We start from the raw sequence: 23743 nt of genomic DNA, 5'->3' as shown, positions 1-23743 counted from the left end.
CCGAATGGCCTCCTCTCATTTGTATAGTTCTTATGTTCTTAAAACAGGGTAGGGTGAATCAAGCGAGAACACAGGGCAAGCTTAGGAGCACATGCAGGCAGCGATATCAATGACTGGACTGCAGAGCTTAAGACAGGGAGGCACTATATACACCACTGAGAAGCAGACGAGCGGCACCTGGAGTGATCCACACAAGGGCTGTAACGAGAGGCAAGATTAAACAAGTAACAGGTGTGGCTCATTAGAAATACAACTCGTTAGAGCCACAAAATGGAGAGAATGAGGGAGAAGGGATGCAGGGTGTGACACTGCCTGTGTTCCTTAGTGGGTCATTGTATGTGCTTGTGTAGGTGTTACTTTGTCAATAAACCCCTTGTGGTCATGTAGCCGCGAGTGGATCATTGCCTTCTTTATTCCTGCACCATACCATGCTGTAACAAATTTTCCTTATTGTGTTGCACTGTAACATACAATGCTGTATTTAAACCTGTCTTGAGTGATTTTAAAAGGATAGGTTGCTTTTGGGAAGATCAATAAATTTGAATGTGTAGCACTTTCTACTTAAGCACTTTTAGAAGCTGCTATTTTTTGTTAGAAGTTCTACTGGCCATAGATAAAACATCAACATCTGTCCAGCTCCTCACATCATTATTTCTGCCTTTCTGATAGGCAACAGATAACCAGAAGAAGCAGCAGGTGCACCATGTATCAGATCCAAGCCTAGAGAATTTGGATTCAACATTTTGACAAATGAAGTGTTACTGGCAGAGATGTTACGACCACTGATTACTATAAGCGAGTAGAAACAAAGGAAAACGATAAAAAGAGCAAAATAACGAATGGCCTTGGTAACTGGAGAATGAATCTGTCCTGTACTGATCCTACTCTATCAATAAAGGATAAATAAATCGTGACTGAGTATGTCACATCTGTCCCTGACTTTCTAATCAGTTAATTAAGCCTGTTCTGGGTTGGTGGCAATTAGAGCACAACCTTACTTAAGCAGAGCAGTGAGTAATTCTCACTGCTTGGTCGTCACCATTGTTCTTAGAGCATAGGGCTCACTTGGCTTTCAGTCAGAGGTCTGTTTTCTCTGTGCCTGTCAGTTGCCAGCAGGTACTGGTTTTTGGTGGCTTGGGGATCATGGTTCCTGTTGACAACTACCTCCACCTCCGGCAACTACCCTCCAACCTGCCTGCCCTTGGCTCAACGCGATGCCTCGCCATCCTTCGATGCGGCTGTGCCTCTATTAATCCTGCCATCGTGCATCAAGCACCCCGTGCCTGCAGCGGTCAGCCACTGCATTGAGACTTATATTTCAACCCCTGTATTAGCTTAGTCATTTCATCTTGTCTGTATTAGCTTAGTCATATCATCTTGTTTGTTTGACTCATCTGCCGGCCCCTGGAGGATGGGCTCCCCCTTTGGGTCTGGTTCCTCCCAAGGTTTCTTCCTCTTAGGGAGTTTTTCCTTGCCACCGTTGCCTTTGGCTTACTCAATGGGGGGTCCTTACGAGGCAGAAATGTAAAGCGCATTGAGACAATGTAATGTTGTGATAATGCGCTATATAAATAAAATTGAAATTGACTGGCATCTTGCTTTGGGTTTCTGATTAATTTCTGGTTTGGGGATTTTGTGTCCCAAGTAGTTGACAATCCACAGCTGGTGTGTTGTGCTGCTGGTGTCCTGTCTTTGGGGTTTTTAAGTACCTGCCCCTTCTAGGTTCCCTGGTTCCTGATCGTCAGCTCTCTGCATTTGAGTCTGCCTTCTGGTTCCCTTCATCCTGGAGCCGTCCATACAGTCAGTGGCTGGTCCTCATAGAACTCTGTCCCCCTGGGGGGGTATTCCATGAAAGGAGCTAAAAAAAAAACAGACTTTCCAGAAAAAGACACACTCAAACTAGCGGCATCCCTAAACTTAGCCTCAAGTCATCCCACTAACGCAGTTCGGCTTTAACTAATCAAGGCTCATACAAGACAGACTTGCATGTCCTCTTGCTCTCCAGGAGACCGAGAGACAGGGACCTGGCTGGGATCTGCCATGCTGGGGAGGTGGTCGGGGTGACCCACCGGAGGGATTCATTGGGGCAATCACCAGGGAAATCCCGAGGGGTCCCACTCAAGCTTCTCCATCTCCACCAAGGGGGAAGGAGTGTTGGTCCAACAGTCTGGGACCTCCTCAGGGCTTGAGAACTGGGACAGGAGTGGGGGCTGGATGAGGGACTGGATGCATGGGGACTGGATCTACGGGAGCCGGAACCGCTTGGACAGGAACCATGGGGGCTGGAGCAGGAACTGCCAGGACAAGTACCACGGGGGCTGGAGCAGACCCCCTTCTTATGCAGGACTTGGGGATCTGCAGGATGGCATCCTCGGACTTCCTGGCACCTTTCCTGGCTAATTGTGTCCCCAGGAAGTCACAAGCCTCGGACACGATCTCTGGTATCCGCAGTGCGGACTTAGGATGCCGATCTGGGCAAAGTGGCAGCAATGCGGCCTTCAGGTGCGAATACCGCTAAGTCGAGAACCAGGAGGGGTTCCTTCTGATGCGCAGCAGGAGAGGCAGCAGAAACCGACACAGGCCCCAGTGGTAAACACGGCCTTGTCCCAACTTTTTTGAGACGTGTTGCTGCCATGACATTCAAAATTACCTTATTTTTTCCTTAAAATGATACATTTCCTCAGTTTAAACATTTGATGTGTTTTCTATGTTTTGTTATGAATAAAATATGGGCTTATGAGATTTCCATATGATTGCATTCTGTTTTCCTTTACAATTTGCACAACATCCCAACTTTTTTGGAATTGGGGTTGTAAATATATCTTTCTGTTCATATTATTTGAACAGATTTTTTTTTTCAATTTTATTTCATGTTTGACCTTTGTAATATGGGTGCACTTTTATTTTAATTATTTTGGAATTAATTGGAATGCTGAGACGTGATTTTTTTATAGGCTTTATTATATTTATTATATGACATGATTAGTGAGATCACCGAATTTCATCCGACAGAACGACCTTTTGGGAACCTGTTCCCACACGTTGGACATTCTTTGAGACAACGCCTAAGCAAGCGTCACAGTTAACCTGGTCTGAAGCAGACTTGTTCACTCGTGTAAGTTACCATGGTAACTCAGCAGGAATTAATTTAAGACACGTTGATGGAATGGAACTCCAACTTCAGTGAGCCAGACTTGTCGAAATAAGTCAGACTTTCCCTTAATCCTGCTTCATGGAACACCCCCCAGGATAAATGGTTGGAAGATGAGTAATGTTGTTGTTGTTGTTGGTGGTGGCGATGATGATATCAGTGGTAGTGATGACAGTTAGAACTTTGTTGACTGCGGCAGGTATGAATGACAAACTACTGGCTAGCAGCTGCCTAGAGGAGCCAGGGTTAGTCTGCGCACTGATTGCTTCCAGATGGCCACTGTGGCAGCTTGTAGTAGCTGGACCGTGGAGAGGGAGGGAGGGAGAAGGAGAGCGATAGAGGGAGGGACGGAGAGAGAGAAGGAGCTGGAGTGCAGGGGGAAGCAGAAGCGGTACATATAATGTATCTGTAAGCATCTGATGTAGGGGTGGCATTCCTCTGTGGTTCAGGGTCCCCATCTTCTCCGTGGGCTTGGGGAAGGGTGAGGTCCCAAACGCAAGAGAGGAGAAGCATCAGGCTCCCTCTACCAGAAGCACCATGATGAGCTGGAAGGTGGTGATCGTGGCTCTCGTCTACTGGAATGTACACATGTGTGGAACTCAGCGCCGGACCCGAGGTAAGGACCTCTGCACCTGCCCATGGTTCATCATGGTATTTGGTTGCACCTGCATGTGCTTCATACTGGCTTCATTGCAGCTTGGTGGCTGGACTTTCCTTGAACCCACTGCTCAGCATTGACTTGACATGACATATTTGCGAAATACACAATATGGGCACGTCGACAGATACTTAGGAATGAACAGACCAGTGAAGGTCATCCTAACTGTAATAGGGTCTAGATCAGGGGTCACCAACCTTTTTGAAACTGAGAGCTACTTCACAGGTACCGAGCCATACGAAGGGCTACCAGTTTGATATACTCTTCTTAAATAACAAATTTGCTCAGTTTACCTTTAGCTAATGATACTCATCTATGTGAAGACACTGATCACATTTATGATTTTATCAATAAAATTATAAAATTAAATTTTAGACGCTGCTCACTGGTCCGCGGGTGACTGATGTGGTCCTTGGGGGCATCCTGGTACCCGCGGGCACCATGTTGGTGACCCCTGGTCTAGATCCTTTTAGAGGTTCTTTAAAATCATAATGACCTACAGTTCCAACACACCCAATGTTGAGATATCAGTAACAGAATTTGTGTCAGCATTTTCCAATTTCCCTATGACCATGTACTGGGATACACATTTAGAGGATGGATGGATGGATGGATAATCAGTGAGCTACAGTCAAAATTTGAAGTGGTCAAACCTTTGTATATATTCATATCGTATGTAATTAAGACCATTTGTTTGAAATCCATGTCGCATTTGACAGCAGAACACGCAATGAGGGCAAACATACATTTTTATTTGCAATCTTTGGAGTTTACTAATCAAGCCTAAGTAAATGTTATAAAATGATCAACAATCATAATGCAGATATTATTTAACAAATAATAGCTGCGTAACTTGTGGGTGTGAGTAGAGCAGTGGGAAAGGAGGAAGGGGGGGCTTTTAATTTCCCGTCAGTATCATTTCAAGCTTCCCATGTTTTCTTGAAAACAGGGCTGCCTGGATTCTCAGGAATTTCCTCTAATAGACAGAATCATGTTTCTGTTTAGTTCCCAGTTCACCCCCCACTCCATAAATTTTTACTGCCAGCTTTGAAGCTATGACTCAAACAGGACTCAGACAGGAGACACATTTGACTGCTGATTTCAGCCATCATTCTGTACACCTGCAACCAGGCCCACCTGAGCAAAATCAGATCTCAGATCAGCATGGTTTGACAGAACCAAAAAAATGGGTTTTATTCTGAGGAACGATACATGGAAATTTGTTTACTTTAACTATTACATAAATGTAAATATTTAAAACTAGTCTGTTTTTCAGCTTATTTCAGGCTTTCTACTCCTCTTTGCCTCTGCTCGCCCACATTTCAGGATCCTCAAGCTTCTATTGTCATGATCTTCTGCTTCGTCCCCTCAGCTCTTTGTATCTGCATGGCCATGGTCATCTAGTCGTTTGATTTCCTGGATCGTTGGCTCCTGCAGAAGATCCCAGTCCCTCTGGCTGTCCTCCTCTCGCTCTTTCCTGCTGTTTTTCTCCGGATCTTCTGGAACATTCTCTGGAACATTCTTCTCAGATTAGCATTAAAGCTGAAATTGTTTTTTTCCGCCACAAAGTAGCAGGGGTGTGTACAACACCATTAACCTGAGAGGATCTCCCTACACAATGTAAACACCCAAATGTGAAGCCACCTTCTTTTATCTGTTTGAGATACATCACACTTTGGATTTTAAAATTATTTTCAATATAATATAAAAGGGACCAGAATAGACAGTTGAAATCAATGTCTCATAAACAATCTCAGTAAATCCACAGAATTGAAGGTAAAATGTTACTTTACAGCTATCATTGGCTGTACACACGTGACTAGCAAGGCATATCTAACTGGCTTGTATCAAAACATTTATGCAAAAAATATACATATGAGTACAGTGTTTTTGTATCCCTATCAGAATTATTTGTTAAAGTGTTAGAGCTTCTGTCTTCTGCACTAATTTGATGTCTTTGAGTTGTGTTTAACTCAATCAATAGTTATTGCTAAAAATAACCACAGGTGTCTGGCAGTGGACCTTATACTTTGCTATCTGTGGCTGTGTCATTCAGAACTGGGACTCCTTGTAGTATCTATTGGTTCATCGGACCCAGCTGCTTGTTTATGCCGGAATAAGCCAAACATTCCTGGCTGTGCTGATTCCACCGCAGACCGGCTCGGAGTGAGAGCCTTTCCTCTGCATCCTGATCTCTACCTCATATGGCTCGTAGCTACGGGGCTGTGGAAGGCAGGAGCACCACGTTTGGGCGAAACGTTGTTTTTACAGCAAGCTAACATGCTCCTGCGGCTACACCTGGATCCAGGAGACGAATGTATAGCCCCAGAGTGAAAAGCTACGCTGTGCGTAGCTGCGGCGTATGGTTCTGCTTTACGCTCATCAAAATAATGTGGTGTCCCGCGACGTTCCAGCTGAATCGGCTTCCTTCGCATCGACGGCACCCTTGTCTGCTCTCCATGTGTCGGTTTTTCAAATCCCGTGGCCTCTGGACCCCCCTATTCCTTTGAAGCCTGATGTTATGCCCCATTGATCTCAGACATTCCCTTGGTCATTGTTAGGGGCTTTCAAAGAGAATCCGAGATACTGCTCAGCCCTGTTGTCTGGCACTCGTGGTGCTGGTAACAGTAGCAATAAAGCCCAGCCTGATGATCGTTAGATCAGGTTCATTCATCACACCTGCAAAGATGTATCTTGGGTGTCTATCATTCATCTCTGTGGTGCCATTCTTAATGCTCAACTCACTGAAGTTACACTCATGGTCTTTAAGGCAATGCAGATACTTAGTAGTAACTCAGTTACTACTGAAGTACAAATCATGAACAAATCATGAACAAATGTAATCGCTACATGATGAAAAATGTGTCGATTCATTAATAATGAACAAACATGAGATCAGTATTTCCCTTGTTATTTATTACTTGTTGCTTCAGTATTACACTAAGATTTACAGATATAGTGACAAATGTAGGAACTGATTAGGATAAATGATGCTTCACAATTCATTAATGATGAGATCAGTTTGTAACTAACAATTTGTGGTTAATTAATACATACATGCATAATATGATATAATTTTATGTTCCCTTAAGTGTCTTAATGGTCTTTCTCTGTCTTAGCTCTGTACCCCTCTGCATTGAGAGTGAAGAGAGGCACTGCATCCATGCTTAACCCCGTCTTCCAGAATTCCCTAGAAGATATCAACCTACTCTTTGAAGTGAGAGAACCCAAAGAAGATATCCATGAAGTGTCTGAAAAATGCTGCTTAGGTTACATACTGTCACTGTACGATTGCAGTTGGAATACACAAACCCTCCTTAACTCTTATTGGCATCCTTGTGAGTTGTTTTTTTTGTGCACTCAATGTTGTGCAAGACACTTCTGGATCTACCTATGAAGAAAATATTCACAATAAAAGAGAGCAAAAACAGCCGTCCTGATATGCAGATTGCAACGCTTCTGCTGGGACAGGCTGTCAGCCTAAAGATATTAAAAGAAACTTGAGTTTCAAGAAAAACAAAAATTATACTGGGGGTCATAAACAGTAATAAACCACAGATAAATTATCATATGTATTCTAATATAAGTGCCATTTACAATTTGGTATAAAACGGTGCCTGATATTCAGGAATGCAGAATGAAATTCAGGTAGGGTGTTAGTTAATTATCAAACCAATTTAGCTGTTTGTCTTATTGTGCATTTATGTGACCTTTTTGTACAAATGCTTGTGTGACCCCGCTTGATAAACACTCATAAAGACTATCTACACAGTTATTCATGTTTATTGACTGTTTACTTATTCCCACCCCCACTTCAGATCCTGATAGCGGGAGTGAAAATGGAAGATGAACGCAGCCCATTGACCGTACTGGATGAAGAACTGGCATCTCTGCGCCGCACCCAGAAGCTGGAGGCCATCTGCGAGGACGTCGTGCCCCGGAAGCTGACAGACATCCGACGGCTGACCTCCGACCTGCTCCAGTACCCGACTGTCCTGCGCAAGGAGGACTTTGAGCGCACTGTGTTGACAATGGTGTATGCCGCTCACAGGATGGGCAACACTGATGGCCACCAGAGGGCGGCCTGGACAGAGTCCTTCATAAACCTGTACAAGGCCATCAAGCAGGACCTGATAACTGCATGAGGCTGGACTGCGTCCAAACATCCAAATCTGTATTGCTCTCAGATTATGTATAATTGAGTATATTTTCTAAAGTAAAGTTATGAGAACTGCTGAGGGATGACATTAAAATGTGAAATTCTTAATTTTTTTTCTCAAGGATCCAAGGAACAAAATTCCATTGTGGCATCGTCTTTAGTGTAAAATACAACTTACTTCATACGAAATTGTCCAGGTTTTGTCAAATATAAGATACTTATATGTATTGTATATATTTTGAATCATGTTAGTTGATTTCAGTATACTGTAATTGAGTACTGATTTACACTATTTGACATATTCTTTCCTTATTTTTGTATTATAAGTAAATGTGACAGTTTTTCAATACGTAAGTTGTCTTAATTTTGTACAGGACTATCAACTCTCTTCAGCTAATTGAATATACAATAGTTTCAACCTCCATTACACGTGCAGTTACGCGATGCAAGGCCGTTAGACTCACTATCTCAGCTTTGAGAAGGAGACTCACAGACCGTTTGTCTTTCCGTCACGCTTGGACGTTAAACAGGCAGAGGCTAGTCAAACGGGGCAGGAATTCAGTTCAAATAACCTACACAGATATGATCATGTTAAAAATGCATATAACCATATCTGAGATAGATTACCCTCTATATATAAACCTGCGATGGACTGACATCCTTTGAATAAACTCCACAAGTAGTATTTCACAAGTAGCTTCACAAGTAGTATTGTTGCTATTTCCCTAGAGGGAAAAAATGGTCAGAAAACCAATATAAACCTATTAGAGACATAAAACATTAGTACTCAGGAAACCCCTTCAATCTGGCCAATAACTTGTTCAGAATAATTTTAATGATTGGCGTATTTTTGAAGTGACAACTTAGCGTGACCTAAAAATAGATAATTTGACCAAATACATAATAAATCAATAGCAGCTATAATTCATATGAATAGATACATAAATAAACACACAGATGCTATTAAAAAGGAAACAGAATATTCCATTGCCTTGTGTTTAACAAACAGGTCCGTCGGTGGGTGTCTTGATACCGGAAAAGGAGGGAGAATCCCAGCTGGGCTTTATTGTCTTACGACCCGCACAGAGGCGCACAGAGCAGGAGTCAGCATCCCTTCGGGTTCACATTGCAAAACACGGACAAAAAGCACTTCTATTGGGGGAAAAGTCACGGGGGCACTGCCCCTAGCTGAAAGCCGATTGGACACTGGAGTGCCCCCCTCTCCAGTTGCTCACAGATTCAAGTTATACCATTAGCAAATGATTAGGTTGCCCCCCGCCCCCCATCCTTCCACACCGTAAAAAATCCTTAAATTGCCTTGGACTTATAGGTTTGTGGACTTATGTTTAACTCACATCAAGAAGACTTTACGAAAGACCGTACATCACGCAAGCCTGTTTATCCTCTTGGCATTCATAAGGCCACTCCCACAATGACATGTGATGCATCAGGCTTCTCCGCCTCCTTGCTGTCCACAGTGCCGATGTCCGACTGGGCCACGGGAGTGACGGGACTGGTGGGGGGGCAAAAAGGCATGCGCTGCACCCAGGGAGAGGAGGCTAAAAAGCTAAGGCTGAAAGGAAGACCGTACACCTCCCCGCTGTCCAGGGTAACACCCGAGTCCTCCTCGTGACTGCTCTTCCACGCCACAATGCCTCGTTCCACCACAGATCCTGTAGGCACCCAAAGTAATTCAGGAGAACAGACTACCCTTGACTACCCTTACTGTACATCAAGTTAGTTACAAATTAGGGCAGGAAAATTTATCACATTTACCAAAAGCATTAATTTTAAAGACATTTATTATTTTTTCTTTGATCGCATTAATGCAAGTGGCATTTCATTACGCAAATGGGAGAATAATATGAACGTAGATTTTATTAGTAACCTGTAATAGTTCTTCCCAGTTGTAAACAAAGTGAGAGCTGGTATCATTATGTTGCACAGAATCTCAGAATTCAGAGCTAATATCAAAACACTCAGTCAGAATCTTGTTCAGTTAAAATTTAATGTGTTATGGTAAACTTGTGACTGACCAATGTACTCCCCTTTGTGTTAATTCTACATTAATTTGAGGATTCAGCATCTAAATATTTATGAGTATGGGTTTTACTATTAAGTGAGAATAATTGCAGTTTATCATAGAAAACAGTATGATTAATTAGTTACATTTTTTTAATCGATTCCCAGCCCTGAATTGGGACCACAGAGGAGGGGGAAGACATTTAACCCCAACATAAGTCTTTATATTTATCTTTATAGATCAATTTACCAGCACAAATTCTTCCAAACTAAGAACTGACTTACCTGGAATGGTGTTGTCAAGAATGAACCCAAAGAATCCTCCTACGAACATTCCAGTCGTCAGGAGAACATTAACCACCTGGTCAACCTCAACAATTCCTATGGATTGAAGTAAAAATTACTGCAGTACTGTAAAGTGATCTCTATAGGACGCAGAAATCTTGCAGGAACATGAGACATATTGGTGACACAGTAGGGTCTGCAAGGTCTGCTCCTGCAGCATGACTGAGGTCATTTCAATCTCCTATCTTTTACCCATCTCATTATTTTGTAATTGTGACTGTAATTGAATGACTAACTCCGAACTGAGCTTGTCTTGCTGTGGCAGATGGCCGTACCTGTTGCTATAGCTGCAGGATTCTTCAATGCCCAGTTGGGAATGGCCAACCCAGTTAACATGGAAAATCCAAAGATGAAAATGTTCCTGGAGGAGTTCATATCTGTGTACTGGACAGATAGCATAAGGTCAAAAGGGGGAAATCATCCTTCCTCAAATAACATCACCGCATGCTGTAGATCACGCTGTAGTTTCCCAATCAGGTCCTTGGGGACCCCCAGAAAAAAAACCTGGACTGATTGGGGTTCCACGCAGACTGGAACACTGCTGCAGGTAATACTCACACAGCTCTAGCTCAAATATCATTTGGCTTTGAGCTCCTTTTCCATCTTGCTGATTACTTGAAAATACCTGCAGGTTGGATACTCCAGCAGCTGATATAACCCCAAACATGACTAAGAGCATGCCGCCGACCACGGGAGTTGGTATGGTGGTGAAGATGGCGCCTATCTTGCCAAACAGCCCCACGAGAATCATCAAGATCCCACTGGCCAAGATCACTGTGCGACTTCCTACCTGGGGGGTCATATACAGAATTCATTCACATTGCATCCCATTTAAGGTCCCTGAATCCTTATTTGTTGACTTGTTAATCTCATAATGCTTCAGTAAATGCTCCTTTGACTCCCCTCAACCAACTATGTCCTTTATGAAGAAAGCCTTTATGACCTGTAGAACCTTAAATCATTTGAGCCATGCATTCCTATAATTTTAAAATGGTAAGAACCAGCAGAAGGAACAACAACAGCCCAAGGCTGGAGTACAATGACTTGTGGTACTCAGAAATTCTATCACCCTCTTACCCTCTTACCCTGGTGATGCCCAGCACTCCCACGTTCTCGCTATAGGAGGTGGTACCGTTGCCTGTGCCCCAGGCCCCGGCCAGCAGACAGCCCACCCCCTCTATGCCCACCCCTCGGTTGATGGCGTGCCTGGGCGGAGGAGGGGCTCCAGAGAGCTTGGCACAAGCATGGTAGTCACCTACGGACTCTACCATAGAGGATATCACTCCAGCCAAGATCCCGCACACCCCTGCCAAACTCACAGTTGGTACACCCCATTGACCTATGAGTGAAACAAGAATAGTAAAATCATTGCCTTTACCTTTCATCTTGTAAAAAAAATTTAAGCTTTATTACCTTTTGATAATGTATTTATTTAGATTACATAACGATTAATAATATTCTAGAAATACTTGGGAATTCAACTTTCGTGCCTGGGTATGGGAACCTGAACCAGGGGGTCTGGTTCACGACATCCCCCTTAACATCAGTACGAGCCAGGAAGCCATATTTTTTTGGGTCTGGTGGCAGGACGTCATATATGGTCAGGAGGTGGCAGAAAAGCCAAGAGATGGTGACACCAAGGAGCACCTGCCGCACAGAAATACACTGTCCTGTCCTGTACTGTCTTTAACAATCCAGCAAATTACCAAAACTAGCACACAGGTGACGATAAGCAGTCTTACTTTACTGAATCTTTTATCTCAAGCAATTACATATTTTATACTATATCTCTTAATTCTGTAAACCTCTATGAACTACTGAAGGAACTACTGAAGGAACAAGTAATGAATAACACAAGTGACATAATGATTGCATACCTTCTCAACTACAGACTATATTTGTTCATGATTTGTACTTCGGTAGTAACTGAGGTACTGTTAAGAATTTGTGCCCCTCAAGTAAAGTGTTACCTAAAGAAAATTAAAGCATACATTACTTTCCAGGCCTTCTTAACTTATGTATCAAAACATTTTTACACATTTCTAACTCTTACACATCCCATTAATGTTCTTATCACCATAAATTTTAATGCCGTCCCCTAACTTCATATCTATTCAGTCTTGAATAGATATTGATTTTTAAGGCATACATCTTGTGCTCTTTGATGTGCATGTCTCCCCTTCAACTTACAGGAATAACCTGAAACAGGCACATCCGCGAGGTGTGGAACTTCCTGGCCTTGCTGTAGGCAGGAATGGGAATGCTGACGTGTCGAAGGTACTGGGAGAACAGGATGATCAAGGCTGCTGTCCTGTGCGATTAGATAAATAGGCACCATGAAATACAATACGAGTGCTTAATATTACGCTTAGGTACATGTTATAGAGACTGAGCAACAGAGGAAGAGGTAGAGAACAGGAGTGTGGATGGTGGATCCTGGTGGCCACAGAAGATGCACGCACATGGCAGCGATGCCCCAGTGGTGCCCCGCACTCGACCCGGCTGAGTCGAACAGGGACAGCCCGATCAGGGAGATGGTGGGAGCGACAGTAAGAGGTCCGATGAACCTCATGAGGAAGCCAATGAGGCCAGAGAAGCCCACCAGGATCTGGAAGCAGGAAGCCACCAAGATGGAACCCTGCAGCTGAGCATGGAGAAACAAGCAGATGGGGAGGTTGGGCCTGGAGTTACATGGTGATGGGGCTGGAGTTACATGGTGAAGGGTCTGGAGTTACATGGCGGTGGGTCTGCAGTTACACGGTGATGGGCCTGCAGTCGTACAGTGATGGGTGTGGAATTACACAGTGATTGGCATGGAGTTACACAGCAATGAGCCTGGAGTTACACGGTAATGGGCATGGAGTTGCATGCTGATGGGCCTAGAGTGACATGGTGATAGACGTGGTGTTATACAGTGATGAGTCTGGAGTTAAATGGAGATGGGTGTGGAGTCACACAATGAGGAGCGTGGAGTTACATGGTGATGGGCCTGGAGTTACACAATGATGGGCCTGGAGTTATACGGTAATGGGCCTGGAGTTACACAATGATGTCTCATGACCTGCTTGTCCAATCCTCCTGTGTGCCACGCCCTCTGTTACCACATGTGGAGTCCAGTTGTTGTTAATTGATTCTGTGTATTTAATGCTTCCATGTCCGTCTTACCCCTGTCTGGTCATTGACATTTGTTTCTGTGTAATGTTGCTGTGTCTTGGAGTGTTACCCCGTAATAAACCCTGTTTGTTCGTATTCATGGCTCGCTTCGCCTGCTTCCGTGTACCCAATGTAACAGAATGACTGGACCAAGAACGAAGACGCCTCCCCTCAGCGAAGCAGAACACCTTGATCTTTTGGACGAGGTAAATTACTGGCTCGGACAGCCCGAGGTAAAGGAGGACCCCGCAGCGCAGGCCATTGCTTGCTGGTCGAGAGAGATCCTAGAACGGATCTCCCCTTCCGAGGATCCGCACCTCCTCCACATTTGACCCGACTTAGAAGCTGGGTCACTGAGGATATACTCCGCCAGGTGACCATAGACTGTGGCTTCCTTCCTCCCTTGCCGTGTGAGCTGCCGGACCTTGCAGCGCCTGCTCGCAGGAAAATTAAATGGAGAAAGAGACGGGAGGATGTGCTGAGCGTTTCCCTAGGGGCCGTCTCAATCTCCGCCATTTCCCCTACGGTGTGCCAGGAGGAGCCCAGCCCGGCAGTGTTCGCGCACGACGCCTGTCTGCCTGCTGTCTCCACAGTCCGTCTGCCTGCTGCTGCTTTGCCTGCGCCCCCGAAGCCCAACTGCCTGTTGCTGCGTTGCCTGCCGCCGAAGCCCACCTGCCTGTTGCTGCGTTGCCTGCGCCTGGAGCCCGCCTGCCTGTTGCTGCATCACCTGCTGCCGAAGCCCACCTGCCTATTGCTGCGTTGCCTGCGCCCAAAGCCTGCCTGCCTGTTGCTGCGTTGCCTGCGCCTGGAGCCCGCATGCCTATTGCTGCATCGCCTGCCGCCGAAGCCCACATGCCTATTGCTGCCTCGCTGTGCCCAAAGCCTGCCTGCTTGTTGCTGCTTCGCCTGCACCCGAAGCCTGCCTGCCTGTTGCTGCTTTGCCTGCGCCCGAAGCCTGCCTGCCTGTTGTGTCTGCTCCGCCCCCAGTGGTTCCTGATCCCGTGGACCCTGCCCCTGCCCTTGTCCCTGAGGAGGTCCCGGACCATCAGACCGAAACTCCTCCTCCATTTCCAGGGGGGGAGGAGCTTGATTGGGACCCCTTGAAGATATCCCTGGTGACTGCCCCGGTGAGCCCCTCTGGTGGGTTGCCCCGACCATTACCCCAGCGTGGCAGATCCCGACCTGAACCTCGAATCTCTGTGTCCAGAAGGGGGAGAGGACACTTATGTAGGGGTCGGGTCCCGCCCGTCCTGCCCCCTGGCTTGCCTGTGGTCCCCCTGGCTCCAGCTCGGCGGTCGCCTGCAGTGCCTCCTGCAGCGTCTCGTCAGCCGCCTTCGGTCCTGCCTCCTGCGGCATCTCGGTGGCCACCTGTGGTGCCCCTTGCTTCGGCTCGACGGTTGCCTGCGGTGCACCCTGCTCTGACTCGTCGGTCGCCAGTGCCTTCGTCTGCCGTGGCTTTTGCTCCCTTCTCACCTTCTCCAGTGTCCCCTTCTGCTCCCTTCTCACCTCCTCTGGTGTCCCCTTTGCCTCCCTTCTCGTCTCCTCCGTCTGTCCCTCCATCTTCTTCCGCGCCCCCTTCGTCGTCCCCTCCAGTTCCTGCCTCGCGGTCGCCTAGGGTCCCTCCTGCTCCGGCCTCATGGTTGCCTGCTGCCCCTGCGGCTCCCGCTTTCTGCCAGCCGGGGTTCCCTCCGGCTCCCTGCTTCTCGCCACCTTTTGCTTCCCTGCCTCCTGTGTTTGCTCTGCCCTTGTTCCCTCCTGGTCCCTTTGCTCCTCCTGTTGTCCCTCCGTTGTCCTCCTCATTAGGTTCTCTGTTGCTGTTTTTGGTGCCCCTGTGTCTTTCTGCGTTCCCTCTGGATTGCTTGTCTTAGTTGTTGTCTTGGTCCCTGTTCTGAGTGTCCGTACTGTTTCCTGTGGTCCGTTGATGTTTTTGGTTTTGTTTCCCTAGGTCCTGTCCTGTGCTGTCCCTGTTTCTGTTCCCTCCAGTTCCTTAAGGTGCGCCCAGTGTGTGCACCTTTGCAGGGGGGGTTCTGTCATGACCTGCTTGTCCGATCCTCCTGTGTGCCAAGCCCCCTTGTTACCACATGTGGAATCCCGGTGTTTTCAGCTGTGTCTAGTTGTTGTTAATTGATTCTGTGTATTTAGTGCTTCTGTGTCTGTCTTACCCCTGTCCGGTCATTGATGTTTGTTTCTGCGTAATGTTGCTGTGTCTTGGAGTGTTACCCTGTAATAAACCCTGTTTGTTCGCATTCACAGCTCACTTCACCTGTTTCCCTGTACCCGACGTAACAGGATGGGCCTGGAATTACACGGTGAGGGGCCAGGAGTTACATGGTAATGAGCCTGGAGTTACACTGTGATGGACCTGAAGCTAAGGCAAGAGTGTGGGTACAGTGGTGAATTTCACCTGCTGCTGTTGTAAATGTTCAAGTTGGGTGCAACTTCTACCTGACTTGGGTTCCTGTTTATAGATGTCACTGAACTCTAAAGCAGGTTTAGGGGGAGACACACCATTATGTTAGTGTAGCTGTCCCTGCTGTGCACAGGGTGATGTTGAAATGTGTGCTGCAATCAGGTTTAATGGGCAACTTCCATCACCATTCCACAACTGAACAGCAAATTTCCAAAATTCATTCAATCAAAGGGATATGTGATCAGGATTAGTTTGTAAGTACAGTAAGTACCGTTTCTGTGGACATGGTGACTTTCGGAATTTTAATGAAAGCTCTTGGATTACACAATGACTGAGTAAGTTTTGGTTCCCGATGCTGTAATATATGATGAGCAAGTCTGACTTTAGGTCTTTGGTGGTCTCATCTCAAACAACAATAAAATGACTGAGTGAGTTTAGGAAATCTGCATTTCAATCAGCCAATAAAACACTGTGCATATTCCTTCTGTCTTGGATGCTCTGCTTGGAATTCTCAAGTGAAAGTAAGGGTGACAATACACAGGACAACTTTTTGAGCAATCTTGCCAGGCGGTCTTGCTGATCAGTGTTGTTCTGGCACTTTCCCATTGATAATGGACAACAAATTTCAGTTTGAAATACTTAAATTAGCAATGGGCAACTTTTTTGCAAACATCCAGATCCAGATGAGTTGCCCTCATCCGGTTGGCAATGGCTCTGCAACATTGCTCAAAACGTTACCCTGTGTATCATCACCTTAAGGGAGAGATCCACAGAAACAGGTAGCCTGTGCAACATTCTGGGATACTTTCAGTTTTTGTCATTGAAATCCCTTCCAGAAACATGCAGGCCTTTCCATAATATTCCCCTCTTCTCAACCTCAATCAGCAAATGCTTCTCCTCTTGGAGACTTAGGGCCTATGGCTTTGATTGCTCACAATGAGAGACCCAATGTCCTCATGCCACAAAGAAGGCCTGTGCATGAGCTCAGAGACAGTGTCACTCAGAGTCACCTGACCGTGAGGTATTCACCGTGCTGGCATTTTCCGGTATCACTTAATCAGGGAGACGCCTGTGATTGAGACAAAACTTTATGCAAAAATTAAAAGAGAGATCATCATAAGATGTATGGAGGGCATGGATGTTTTGGGGGAGGGGCAAAGTTGCAGGACAAACCCCTGTAATTAGTTGAAATTATATAGAAATGGGGCAAAGTGAGAGAGCCAGGGAGTCATGGTCCTGCTTTTGGGGGGTCATGGGTTGTTTCTTCAGTTACTTTGTACATCTGCTCAGTTCTCCCAGCCATTGTATCCCGTGGCCGTCAATGAAATGACACTGTTCTATCCTCCAATCATGGCATCCCATGGACATTGTAGGAGCTTTAATATATTTGTGATTGATAATTTAAGTTACATATTGATTTGAGTTTATGGATTGAAGGTATAATAGGTCTTATGTTGCTGATGGAAATTATTGTGTAATTATTCTTTCCAGTGATATATCAGATGAATGTTTGTGCCTTTAAGGGCGTCATAGCGTGAGAGAGGAGGTCATTAATAAGTAATTAAGTAATTAGCCTGTGGAGGATGGAGCCACATGGTCTTTTGACCTCTTTCTCTCTCTCACTTTATTTTTGAAGTACCTCAACACCCTTTATTACATGGAAAACTTCATCTATACTGCCGTATTATTTAATTCGGTAAATCGTTCTAAGTTACGCGAATGATCTCATGTATTTTCCCCCCTTTAATTTTGCAGATCGGATGAGAGACAGTAAAAGCATCAACCTAAGGCTCTGTTTTCGAGACTGGAACCTACAGGCACGATGGCCAGACGTGGACTTTTTCTGCTACTTATGTGCTGTAATGCTGCCTTTTTGGTTTAAGCTGAGCCAATTATATTCGAAAAAGCCCGTGAACCTCTGTAATCTGTGGTAACCACTGAGGGGATTATATCTCACACGCAGTCAGGGAGAGGGAGCAGAGAATGAAGGAGAACATAACAAGTGTGTACGACAAGTTCATGGAAATATCTTATTTTGTGGACTCAGCGGTTATGAACAGGCTAAAAATAAGCGAGACTTTACAGTTGGTCTGTGTGTGTGCGTGTGTGTGTGTGTGTGTGTGTGTGTGGATTAGGTTTATATTACTTTGTGGGGACCAAATGTCCTGCCCTAATGTGATAAAATCCTGTTTTTTGACATTGTGGGAACCATTTTTGGGTCCCCACAGAGATCTGTGAATGCAATGAAAAAAGTAAAAATGCCAAATGTTTTGTTTGGTTACTTATGGTTAAGGTTAGGGCTGGGTAGGGGTAAAGGTTGTCATGTTGTGATTAGAGTTTTCTCCATAGAAATGAATGGAGAGTCCCCACAAAGATATAATTACAAACCTGAGTGTGTGTGTGTGTGTGTGTGTGTGTGTGTGTGTGTGTGTGTGTGTGTGCGTGTGGTTTTGTGAAATGCACTGAGTCATTTGAAAGACATTGTTTTAAAATAAAATGTGCAAGCTACCAAGAAAAACTGCAACCGTTTCAAGAAAGCAATTCCTGTTTAGGGAAATACTGCCCAAGCAATGAGAAAATGAATTTTAGTTTTCATACCACAGAGAACAGTCATCACCTCCCTACATCTGTGTGAAACAAAATTCTTTCATACTTTCACACTCTTTTTCATACTTCCATTCACATAGTTTAAATTTACAGTGAGATTCATTTCATCGTCTGGGCCTTTGGTGCGTTTTTGCTTCTAATGACTCAAAGTGCCTGGATGTTTCCGGAACTGACCTCCCTCAGGCGGCTCTGCCACTCCTCCATGAATACTGGTGAGGAGATGTTCACCAAGGAGGCGTTCTGAGTCCAGGCTGGGCAGGTCCACTTCGGGGTGGACAGTAGTGCCAGGGATGGCGCCAGAAATGTGAAGGTGCCACCCTGGAGGATGGGAAGTCTGCGAGGGGAGAAAATTAATCACGGGTGAAAATATTTTTCACGCTGAGGATAATGACTCAACAACCTGTCACTCACTCAGTTTACTCAGCCCCATTTCTGTCTGCAGCTAGAGGTGGCCGTGTTTCTCCCTATGGCTAGAGGCGGCCGTGTTTCTCCCTATGGCTAGAGGCGGCCATGTTTCTCCCTATGGCTAGAGGCGGCCGTGTTTCTCCCTATGGCTAGAGCCGGCCATGTTTCTCCCTATGGCTAGAGGCGGCCGTGTTTCTCCGTATGGCTAGAGGCAGTCGTGTTTCTGCCTGTGGCTAGAGGCGGTCGTGTTTCTGCCTGTGGCTAGAGGCAGTCGTGTTTCTGCCTGTGGCTAGAGGCGGCCGTGTTTCTGCCTGTGGCTAGAGGCGGCCGTGTTTCTCCCTGTGGCTAGAGGTGGCCGTGTTTCTCCCTATGGCTATCATCAGGCAATCATGTTTCTGCCTGTGGCTAGAGGCGGTCGTGTTTCTGCCTGTGGCTAGAGGCAGTCATGTTTCTGCCTGTGGCTAGAGGCGGTCGTGTTTCTGCCTGTGGCTAGAGGCGGCCGTGTTTCTGCCTGTGGCTAGAGGCGGCCGTGTTTCTCCCTGTGGCTAGAGACGGCCGTGTTTCTGCCTGTGGCTAGAGGCGGCCGTGTTTCTGCCTGTGGCTAGAGCCAGGCGTGTTTCTGCCTGTGGCTAGAGCTGTTCCTGTTTCTGCCTATGGCTAGAGGCGGCCATGTTTCTGCCTGTGGCTAGAGGCGGCTGTGTTTCTGCCTGTGGCTAGAGGCGGCCGTGTTTCTGCCTGTGGCTAGAGGCAGCCATGTTTCTGCCTATGGCTAGAGGCGGCCATGATTCTGCCTATGGCTAGAGCCATTCCTGTTTCTGCCTGTGGCTAGAGGCGGCCGTGTTTCTGCCTGTGGCTAGAGCTGGGCATGTTTCTGCCTGTGGCTAGAGCCGGGCGTGTTTCTGCCTGTGGCTAGAGCTGTTCCTGTTTCTGCCTATGGCTAGAGGCAGCCATGTTTCTGCCTGCAGCCTGAGCCAGCCATGTTTCTGCCTATAGATAGAACTGGCCCTGATTTTGCCTGGATCTGGCCCTGCCTGTGATGGACTGCCATCCTGTCCAGGGTGTACCCTAGCCTTGTGTGCAATGCTGCCTGGGATAGCGCCCAGCCCCCCAGTGACTCTGACTAGGGTATGCATGAATGAATGCATGTATTATTGTGCTTATTAATATAAACCTTGGTTAATCCTTAACTAAATGGGGAAGGTCCAGACCTTTGTCACTTACTGGACTTACTAAATGAGTGATATAAGGGATGAAAGAACACAGCAATAAAGCTTTGCCCCACCCCCACCCATTCCCATATCACACGGTTCTGCTCGCAAATATAAAAGGAGGAATAGCAAGGCTAGTGACCTCGACCATGTCATACGTCAGCAGCTGAGACGCCGGGGCCTCACCTGACCCCGACGGTGACCTGCAGCAAGGTGCACAGTCCTGAGACAAAAAAGATGGTGCTGATGAGGTGGCTCTGGGTGACACCGTCATGCTGTAGGCACAGGCTTTGCGAGAGGATGAGTGGGATGGCCACGATGCTACCAAAGGCGGTCAGGAAGTGCTAGGGGGGGTACAATAAATCCTTTAAAACTGCTACTCTCCAACCATGGACTGGACATCGTAACACTACAATGAATGCTAAAGATCAGTACTATCAGTATCACAATTCCCTGATGTCATTGTTACTACAATAAATGCTTAAGAGGAGCTTGATTCCGGGCTGTGATTGTTAGTACTCCTCTTTAGCATTCATTGTAGTAACAGTGATATCATGGTATCACAATACTGACAGTACTCCTCTTTAGCATTCATTGTAGTGTCAGTATCACAAGTCCTCGTTACTACAATAAATGCTAAAGAGGAGTACTGTCAGTATCACAATTCCCTGATGTCATTGTTACTACAATAAATGCTAAAGAGGAGTACTGTCAGTATCACGATACCCTGATGTCATTGTTACTACAATAAATGCTTAAGAGGAGTACTGTCAGTATCATGATTCCGGGCTGTGATTGTTAGTACTCCTCTTTAGCATTCATTGTAGTGTCAGTATCACAAGTCCTCGTTACTACAATAAATGCTAAAGAGGAGTACTGTCAGTATCGCAATTTCCTGATGTCATTGTTACTACAATAAATGCTAAAGAGGAGTACTGTCAGGATCACGATACCCTGATGTCATTGTTACTACAATAAATGCTGTAGAGCAATATAAGAAAGGGGTAACGGTAGGTTACTGGGATACTCCTGCCAAGCTGGGAACTGCATAATGGGACACACTTAAGAAATGGCCCTACTTGAATCCCCAGGATGATGCACAGGTACCAGGGTGGGACATCAGTGACACAATAAGCCAGTTTGTTCCTGTTCTTTTCTGCAGACTGGCTCCCATTCTTGGCACCTTCCTCAACAGGAAAATCAAAGATATTCTCCTCTCCCTCAATCTGTAGGAAAGACATAAAAAGTCCGAATTACAAATGCTACATAAAATAACACATGGATGGATGGATGGAAAAAAGCAAGTCTTTATTGGTCTAACAGTCATATGCATATTTAAGTTGTAATTTCACTGCACATTTAAGCTAATAACACTGCATATCTGTGCCATTTGTTATACATCTATGCTTACGTTTTTATTTTGTATCGGGTATTATTACAAGCAAGTATTGTACAAAGTACTTTGTTTTTCGATAATTATTCCAATCAAAAATGAAAAAAAGACAATGAATTAGAACCCCTGGGCAAAATTGTCTACAGGAAGTACAAAAAAGCAATTGTGTATAGTTTTTATGATGGAAGACAGAAAATGGGAGCAAGCAATAATCAGCCGACACAGACAAGTGTGTCAGCAAGTTGGATCATGCAAGATGCTTTCCAGGCACTACTGTCAGCTCTTTGTCTGGCCCAGATGATTATCTGCCATCTCAGGGTCGGGCTTTGTGTTGATCAATAGCCATTGCAGAGCTATCCAGGGGGGTATTCCAGAAAGCAGGTTATGTGACATACCCGGGTAAGTTTAAGGGTAAGTTAGTGATAACCTCAACTTTCGGTTCCAAAAACGGAGGTTAACTTTCTGGGTATGTACGTAACCATAGCAGCTTACTCTCTGAAGATAACCTGCTACTGAGCAGGTTATGTTCCAGGGTCAGTTTGTTGCAGAAGGTTACTGAGCATGGCGTGCCCTTTTGATGACGGTCCTGTGGACGTGGAGGCATAAATTATACGAGGTTTTTTTCGCCGGGAGAGAGTTATAAGACCACGTATTGATATCTTTTCATTTCCTAATGATTATTTGAAAAAGCGTTATCAGTTTTCAAAAGAATCGTTCATTTACTTAACATCTCTTGAAACCGCACATTGCAAATGTCACAAACCCAAACCGCGGGTCTGCGCTTAGCACAGAAAACATTCTGTACACAGCGCTTCGGTTTTTTGCGTCAGGGCATTTTTTGTGCAATATGGGCGACGCAGAGCATGTAGGAAAGGCAACTGTGTGTAGAGCCGTTCGCACAGTATGTCTGGTACTTAACGCTTCTTACACACGTTTGTACAGTTCCCTGTCCATAAAGCTCTGCGTGTTATTGAAGAGGAATTCCACAGAGTGGTAGGTTTGTCCTTTGTAGTAAAATCTATGATGCATATTTAATATGTAGTCATACTATTTATATCTATAGCCTACATGTATTCATCCTGCACACACACACACTTGATACTTCCATATATGACTTTCTATTTCAGGGTTTCCAAATGTAATTTGTAATACATGTATAGTGACAATAAAAGGCATTCATTCATTCATTCATTCATAATTGGGTGCATTGATGGCACCTACATTCCTATTAAAGGTCCTTCAATAAATGAGGGAGACTATGTTGATAGATAGATAGATAGATAGATAGATGCCTTTATTGTCACGATACAAGTACAGCGAGATAGCGTAGGAAATCTATTCATAGTATCAATGTGCAGGTAACTTGATTTTGTATCCTTAATTTTTTGCCTTGTTAAAATCATCAAACTCATTACTTTTTTCCACTAACTATAGGTAATCATTACAGGACAGTACAATGCTGGTTACCACTGGTTGCCCTCAGATGGGGTGAGGGGAGGTGGTGGTGGGCCCCCGCCAGTTAGACGGGCTTCAGCCTTTTTTCCATTAGCTACATGACAGAAGGAATATACTAAATCGTGTTTAATAAATAGTTAAGTGATCGTGTAATCAATTACCTTTTTGCAGAATGTTTTTGTGTTTCATTTTGACTTGGCTCAAAGTTCTTCTGGCTCCAGAAGGAATACACCTTATTAAATAAGAAACCATATATTCCTAGTCGATACACATTGTTATTTTAACCTAAAGAAATGAATGGCAGGAAAAGTAAATGCTTTCATAGTGATTTAACAGTCAAAAGGATACGGAAGGGTTACGTGTTTAATTATTTTTCATTATAATAAAGGGGGAGGCGATGTCAAATTTGCAATTTAATACACACGCATTTACTCTGTCCGTTATTTTTTGCCAAGCCAACTCTTTCTTTAGCCGATGCAGCCGTATTGCTTTTTTTCATTATTATTGGCTTAAATTCGTCATATGCGTGCATTAAAACTTCCAACTCCGCCTCTGTGAAGTATGCCGCTCTCTTTTTTTCACTTTGATTTTCCATTCTGACTCGTGAAATCGGCGATCAATTGAAAACGTCTTTATTTATGCACGGTGCACGCGCCTTAACTCTGGGTAACCAATAGGAGGTTGATTGAACTTACTCTTCTCAGGTGTTTTGGAACCGACATACTCATGGTATGCGGGTTTGGCGTATATCAACCCAGAGGTTAAGATTTACCAAAT

At 45.1% G+C, this 23743-nt stretch overlaps 2 protein-coding genes across 3 annotated transcripts in view; one reads left to right on the top strand and one right to left on the bottom strand.

The window, feature by feature from the left end:
- The first annotated feature begins 3496 nt into the window (after window positions 1-3496).
- LOC111833312 (protein FAM180A) lies at window positions 3497-8317 on the top strand. The gene is made up of 3 exons (XM_023791483.2): window positions 3497-3767; window positions 6929-7026; window positions 7628-8317. The coding sequence occupies exons 1-3, from the start codon at window positions 3689-3691 to the stop codon at window positions 7952-7954; spliced, it is 504 nt and encodes a 167-aa protein (XP_023647251.1). The 5' UTR covers window positions 3497-3688; the 3' UTR covers window positions 7955-8317.
- Window positions 8299-23743, bottom strand: part of LOC111833311 (solute carrier family 23 member 1-like) — a 32802-nt gene continuing 17357 nt past the window's right edge. Inside the window, exons 3-13 of one of the 2 annotated variants that reach the window (XM_072716784.1) lie at window positions 21198-21344; window positions 20305-20462; window positions 18680-18839; window positions 12798-12979; window positions 12526-12646; window positions 11826-11982; window positions 11421-11674; window positions 10961-11125; window positions 10611-10719; window positions 10276-10371; window positions 8299-9641 (exon numbers count right to left, since the gene is read on the bottom strand). In XM_072716784.1, the coding sequence (XP_072572885.1) occupies window positions 9382-9641; window positions 10276-10371; window positions 10611-10719; window positions 10961-11125; window positions 11421-11674; window positions 11826-11982; window positions 12526-12646; window positions 12798-12979; window positions 18680-18839; window positions 20305-20462; window positions 21198-21344 (1809 nt within the window). In that variant the 3' untranslated portion in view covers window positions 8299-9381. The remainder of the gene's footprint in view (window positions 9642-10275; window positions 10372-10610; window positions 10720-10960; window positions 11126-11420; window positions 11675-11825; window positions 11983-12525; window positions 12647-12797; window positions 12980-18679; window positions 18840-20304; window positions 20463-21197; window positions 21345-23743) is intronic. The other variant, XM_072716811.1, reaches the window with a different exon arrangement.

The sequence above is a fragment of the Paramormyrops kingsleyae genome, chromosome 1, assembly GCF_048594095.1.
Source record: "Paramormyrops kingsleyae isolate MSU_618 chromosome 1, PKINGS_0.4, whole genome shotgun sequence".
NCBI lineage: Eukaryota > Metazoa > Chordata > Actinopteri > Osteoglossiformes > Mormyridae > Paramormyrops > Paramormyrops kingsleyae.
Note: the sequence above shows the minus strand (reverse complement) of the source record. Positions and strands in the feature narration are given on the sequence as shown.

Excerpts from the sequence above, each read along its gene's own strand:
- LOC111833312 (XM_023791483.2), top strand. The coding sequence starts at position 3,689 with ATGATGAGCTGGAAGGTGGTGATCGTGGCTCTCGTCTACTGGAATGTA. Across the intron at positions 3,768-6,928 it reads AACTCAGCGCCGGACCCGAG|CTCTGTACCCCTCTGCATTG; the intron begins GTAAGGACCTCT and ends TCTCTGTCTTAG. Across the intron at positions 7,027-7,627 it reads ATATCAACCTACTCTTTGAA|ATCCTGATAGCGGGAGTGAA; the intron begins GTGAGAGAACCC and ends CCCCCACTTCAG.